This window comes from Morone saxatilis, unplaced genomic scaffold, assembly GCF_004916995.1.
Source record: "Morone saxatilis isolate NCDOM2014 unplaced genomic scaffold, NCSU_SB_2.0 Contig18, whole genome shotgun sequence".
NCBI lineage: Eukaryota > Metazoa > Chordata > Actinopteri > Moronidae > Morone > Morone saxatilis.
In genome coordinates this window covers 4,260,085-4,266,628 of record NW_023339740.1, presented here as the reverse complement: position 1 = coordinate 4,266,628, position 6,544 = coordinate 4,260,085, and the positions used below count along the sequence as shown (strand labels likewise).

Below are 6,544 nucleotides of genomic sequence, written 5' to 3'. Positions count from 1 at the left end.
GTGAAGGCCAAGTGTGTAAACACACACACTGGACATATGTTCAGCAGTTTCTAGCCAACTGTAAGCGTGATATGACTTTCTGGTTCAAAAATAGGCTTTGGATTATAAATCACGTCATGTTTTGGACCATTTTCCTTTTTCCATATATTCCTGAGAAACACTCATTTAGCTGCGTTGCATAAGAACAATACACCACGTCACTGTTGCTCTCCAGAGTTATTTTGAACCACACATTAGCTTTATAGGAGCAAAATGTTTCTTCTGCAAATAAATATTCATATGAGGAAATCAGTCATACCCTCGAGACTAACAATGAACAAATATTACAAGCGACACAGTTCTTTTATTCCAAAACACACAGGCCATAATGGTGTTTTAATGATGCAACTCATAATCACTGGCACCCAAAATGAAGCATCAGTTGTTACATTTCAATTCCAGCGAGTCCCTGGAGTAAACGTCACTACTGAGCATCATGTTGGCTCCTAATATGGTGGCTTCTTATATAACTACCGGCAATAAGCACAAGATGACAGCCCCAAATAAAGGCAGAGCGCTGCGAGGCTGCATGGATGTGTGCCCCAGCAACACGCTGGCATGACAGCTAAGACTGTTAGTGAAGAACATCCATCCACACAAACAATGAGAGCAATGAAACGCAGGCAGCCCCGGAGAACAGAGGGGATGTTTGTTTTTGTTTCTGGTGCAACTGTAAAAGGTTTAGGAGAAACAAGTAGAGAGGGCACGCTAAAGCCTGGCAGCACAAAGGCCATTCTTGTAGTTTACTGCTATGTTCATGCCTTTATCCACCACGCCTCACAGTGACTGCTACAGTGGAATAAGTCATCGTCTGTGAATGCAGTAATTACAAACAAGCTACAGAGGCAAAGTGTAAGACACAACAAGAAAGGGTTGCCAGGTTATGGGTGCCCTCCGAGAGCTCTGAGGACAGTGCACAGCTCTTCGGGGAGTGCGATTACAGAATGTTGTGTTACTTTTCTAAATAGATTGTTTGTTTGAAAAAGTTTCTAAAGGCAGATGGAGTTCTGTAAGAACGCTCTCAGGAATCAGTGATGGGATAATGAGGGTGAACCAGCTCATCACTCAATCCACAACCAATATACAGTACAGCAGTTTATTATCATAACAGAGGGAAGCTGTGACTGCTGTTTTACTATAGTTTAGTGGTTAATTAAGAAAAGCTCAACAAAAAGACTGATATGTAAAATGTGCATTCATAGGATTTGTGAAAACAAAACACATTTATGTTGCATGGATCTCAAATAGTGCGAAGTTAGCAACAAACAGCAGTGGGATGTTCAAAAGTACATTTGCTCAAGTGCTATATTTTACACATTTGAGGTACTTCACTGGAGTGTTTGCACTTAAGATACTTCCAACTTCTATCTGACACCTATTGTTATGGTACTTTGCAGGTTAAGATTTTATTTTTGAGTCATCATTTTACAAAATATGCATTGTTACAGATTAAACTGCCCAACAGAAACTTAGCTCTACCTCAACCACCAACAATATTCAAAAATATACATGTTTATGCATCAGTAATAATAATCTGATGATCTTTATATCTCTGACGGGCTATTGTGTTGAATGCAACACTGTTACTTGTAATCAGGGGCAGATCTGGAGAAGTATTCATGTAGTTTGTAGAGACTTCAAGGGAGCAGAAATAAATGCTAATTTAATCACAAACAATCACATTAATCAATATTTGCTTGGAAAAGCCCCTAAATTACAATATTTGAACTCAAAAACATTACATGATTGTGGCACATTAGTAAAGGATTCAATAGAAATACCTAAAGGTGGCATTAGAAATCAGTAAATTGTTTTATTTTTTTATTAAGTCTTTTTTCATTGAAATTAGTCTAAAAAATGTCCATAACAGATCATTAAGTTCATTTCCACGCTTTACCATGTATACAATTAATCTAAGTTAATGTGTCAAATTTGACAGCATTTGACACCAACCTCAGGTAGCCAGGCATTTTTCCTCTAGATCCGTCCCTGCTTGTAATAGAGTATTTTTACATTGTTGTGTAGCTACTTTCACTTGAGTGTAAGTTCTGAATATTTCCACCACTGGAGACAAAAATCAAACATTGCTTTACATTGTAGGGTCTTAGATTTGAGCAATGATGCCATCTAGTGTCTGTCAACTGCAACGTCTGACCGCTTCAAATTACACACAAACCTCTCAGCGTTCCTGGAGAGAGGGATTTAGCGTTTGGTGTTGTTGCAGAGTTGCAGTTCAATCACTCATGTGCATGTACAGTTTTACACAATCACAGGAAATCCCCAAACTGTATTTTCACCCAAAACTAAAATATTAGGCACATATATACTTTACGGCACTTGGAGATTTACTTGAATCTACTTTTAATCTATTGTTTTTTGTTTCTCAAGAGATCATAACTGACAATACTGTATGGGCTTGTGTAACAGATCATTCAAAAAAATTGAATTTAGTTATATTTAAGTCCTGTCACTCAGTTTAAGGGTCATAACAGTTGTTTCTATTTTTGGTGGGAGGGCTAACTTTTTGTTCACATTTGGATGACAGACTGTGTCTTTAATTAACAACATTTTATTTTTCTCTCATTGATTAATTATGGATTAGGGCTTGACATGCTCCATAATGTGTTTAATGTTCAGATATCTGCTATCATGTTTAAAGCTTGCAATACAGCTGCAGTGACTAATGCAGATGGAAGAACGCCCACCTATGAGCCAAACGTTGCAGCCTGCCAGGAAGTTCTCTGGAATCTGGCCTCTCATATCAGTGGAAACTTTTTGGTGAAAGGTCAGTGCTGTCGGGGATAACTAAGGGATCACAGTGCAACAGAGGAGCTAGCATTGCTCCCGGTAATCTTCCTCTAAAAACAAAACAAGCTCCAAAAGAATGAGGTCAAGCCCCCTTGATTGTGGCAGAAAGTGCAGAGTAACAGCAAACACGCTGCTCGGGTTGCCAGCAGCTCATTAAGTGCTCTCTTTCTGTGTGAAATCAGCAAAGAATATGGATTTGTCACCTTGTGCAAATTCTGTGTTAAGATACAACAATAACTCAGACTGTCAGTCATTAAATTGGGTCACCAGACTTTGCTGACGTGCACAGTGGGCAAATTCTTTTGTAGATCTGTACAGAGGTGGCCGGGATTTAATCTAAATAAAAGTCCAGCAGGAACACAGGAATCCTTCCATGACTCAGACTGGAATATTTTAAAGGGCCACTGCACCCGTTTTACATATGAAGTTTAGCTTACTCGTACTGAGGGGATGTCATCTGGGTTGTTTCGACTCCGGCTTGAGAATTCCAATTTTCAACAGAAAGCCATCATTTTAAACTGGAAGCGTGGGTAGTGGTGTGCTATTAAGTTGCATTATTCGAAATGCAGGATCCTGCGTTTTTGGAGCTTACGCCATACTAAACTGATGGCTGTTACAGTAGGTAACCTTTAGAAAAATGGCTTTTTGTAACATTTGCTGAAACTTTATATGCTGACAGTAGCACATGAGGTGGTGTTGGCATTTGATCACCTGAGAATGAGACCCAACAATCAACTATCTTTCTCGGCTCTGATTGGTTGTTTTTGTTCAGGCCCGTTGGATTTTTGCAAATGCCATTAGGAGCACAAGGAGGAGCCAGAGGAACCGTTTTTTTTCTCAGATTATCTGTTAGATCACTCAAGGAAGCAGTATTCATTAACTGATTTTACCTTTTTAAACTAAAATCTTGACCTCCTTTGACCATTTTAGTATTTCTCTAGTGTTAAATTTGAGGTCTCCCTGGTTAGAACATCTTCTAATCTGAGGTGGAGCGAGTGTTGAGATCCTTTATTTAAGTAAAAATAACGATATTGTAATACTTCATTAAAACTCCTGCATCCAAAATATTACTTAAGTAAGTGCAGTAAGTAAAGTATTAGTATCAGATAATGTACATTAACATACAAGCAGCATTCTAATGTGGCTGGTTGCAGCAGGGTTAATTTTAACTACTTTATAGATTGTTGGGATGATTCTACAAAGTTTCCAACTAATCGTTTATTTTGCATGTAAACTTTAATTCTGAAAGATAGCTGCAGCTGTCAGATAAATGTAGTGGAATAAAAAGTACAATATTTACAAAGTGGCAGTTGCTTGCTAGTACCTCAAAACTGTACTAGCAAGTACTTAAGTAAATGTATTTAGTTACATTCCACCTCTGACTATAATAAGCAAAGGGAATTATGGGTAGTTTAGGTGGTACTTTTTTGCCTGTCACCCATATCTGTGTGCAGGTGTTCCAGCTCCCCTGTGTGGACACTCAGGTGAAATGCAGCATGCTGTCCTCACACTCCCTCGGCACAGTCACCTTGTAGCTGTGGCATGACAGTTTGTAATTGTGTCCATTGTTGTTGTCCCAATAATTAGATCCTTTTACGCGGTAGCAGATGGCAAATTCTAAAATGGCCCCTGGTTGCAAAATGAAGGGCGGCACAGGCAGACGAAATCTGAAGATATCTGTCTCTGGAGCGTCGCACTCCCCACGGTACCCACTTGATACCCAGGATGCTGTTGTTTCTGTGAGTGTTCTCCAGTTTGTGAAAGAGTAGTGCACTGTGACCTCTTTCTCATAAGCTAAGTTGAGTACTTGTATAGTGCCTGTTATCCCCTGCTCTGAACACAAGACCTGCTGCAGACACATGCTCTGAGTGTAGAGACGCTTCAGGAAGTCTGGCTGAGCTCCCATATTCTCAGGGAAACAAGGTTTGAAGTAAGGCAGGGACAGCTCCAATGATTTCCCAAAAGCCAGTTCAGAGCTCATCAGTAGTCTGAACATAACATGTTGGGGTATCAGGGGGCGCTCCTGAACTTTGAAGACTTTAACTTCCTCTAACTCGAGGCCCAGTGAGTCCACAAAGCGCACCTGCAGGCTCCTGAGCTCCTTTTTACTCTCTGCAGATGAAGGAAGAGAATGAGCTCGTTTCCTCATGATTGTCTTGGTTGGAGGATCACTGGGAGAGCTGTGCTTTAAATTGAGTTCCTTTGCTGACGGAGCTCTCGGACCTGGAGGGCGGATCCGGACTGGGGCTTTGGGAGGTTGAGGCTTGGGATCATAAAGGTCCCGAAGACGGATGGTGGTGGATACACTACTGGAGCCACTGATGAACTGAGGCCGGGGCCCGCTCTTCTCCTTGTTCGCCATGTTTGTCACAATAAGCACACCTTGAGAAACAAACCAACCAATGCATGACCTAATTATTTAGTTTTTCAAACTTTACATGCAAGTATCCTGTTACAATCACCAGATTTCTAGACAAAACTGCAATTATTTGACAAGACCATCAGTAAAATGCTTGAAATCTAGAACAAAGCAAATGTTGCTGCATGCAAAACACATTCAAGAAGGACCAAACCTTTACTGCAGAGACGTGTTGTGTTCTGTTGCTGAACTGGCCTCTTGCACTGACCTTGTGTTCACTGGCTGCAAGCAAAGTTGCCGTGAGCCCAACTGCCACCAGATGACAGATAAGAGCCTGCCTCTGCCAGCAGATGCCAGTAACGCTCCACAGGAAACCAAACACAACATCTTGAGCAAAAAATAATGAAGGTATTGCAAGCCACCCACAGCAGATGATTTCGTAAGAAGACTTAATAAACAACACAACCAGCCAACGAAGCCATCAGTGACTGCACGACAACCAGCTCTGAGGAACTGTAATCTATTGCTCCCACCCTTGACATATAACATGAGACCTAAACTGGGGATGGGAGGTGCAGAGTGAATATTTATAGCAGATAGTGGTGGGCTGTGTTTCTGTTCTCTGAAGATGCCTTTCTGGCTTCTCTATAGTTACTGAAACCTGTGCTTGTTAGAATCTCGCAACTTTGATTTATTCATGATCAAGACAAACCTTTTCTGTGTAGCATTTACATGCATAAATGCCCATACATCAAACCATTCATATAAACATTTTAAATATTTGAATGGCTGTTTTTTTAAAACAGTGTAAATATGCAGTGTTTAGGTGGTACAAGTCTTTTGACCTCCTATTCATATTCAGTATTTCAGAGTAAAGTGCTGATTTGTGCCATCTACTGGTTCACAAAAAGCCATTATTCATGTACCCAAAGGAATAAACAAAAAGGAAATCCAGGCACTCCAAAAAATAGCAACGAGGAAGTAATATATTAAAAAGCCTTTATTGTAATGGCCAATTTATTATTATTATAATTATAATTATTGATTTATTTTATCATATATATTTAAAAAGGACCTACAGGAGCACCTGGTACATCTTCTGAGTATTAAGAGCACTCAGTCATTTTCCTTTAACCACAAGAATATTTAAATTGATTATAAAGTAAAGAGAACAACGATGCTGCAGCCACATTGTTGAAATTGGAAAGTGACCTGATTGAAGCCTCACTGAAATTCTGATAGGCCCTGTGATTGTTTGACTTCATAGGAGGTATAATTATAGTCAATAGACATCTTACATAATATTGAGTAATACAAAACAATCCAATTGACCTTAAA

The 6,544-nt window shown here is 39.8% G+C and overlaps 1 protein-coding gene across 2 annotated transcripts; it reads right to left on the bottom strand.

Moving 5' to 3' along the window:
- Positions 1–323: 323 nt before the first annotated feature.
- ppp1r3db (protein phosphatase 1, regulatory subunit 3Db) lies at positions 324–5,744 on the bottom strand. 2 transcript variants are annotated; one of them, XM_035661315.1, is made up of 2 exons: positions 5,421–5,744; positions 324–5,229 (listed from the first exon to the last, which is right to left on the bottom strand). In XM_035661315.1, the coding sequence occupies exon 2, from the start codon at positions 5,207–5,209 to the stop codon at positions 4,328–4,330; it is 882 nt and encodes a 293-aa protein (XP_035517208.1). In that variant the 5' UTR covers positions 5,210–5,229; positions 5,421–5,744; the 3' UTR covers positions 324–4,327. The 2 variants fall into 2 exon arrangements, with proteins under 2 accessions (XP_035517208.1, XP_035517210.1); XM_035661317.1 differs by having other exon boundaries at positions 5,475–5,744.
- Between the last annotated feature and the right edge of the window lie 800 nt (positions 5,745–6,544).

Coding starts and splice junctions, on each gene's coding strand:
- ppp1r3db (XM_035661315.1), bottom strand. CDS start 5,209: ATGGCGAACAAGGAGAAGAGCGGGCCCCGGCCTCAGTTCATCAGTGGC.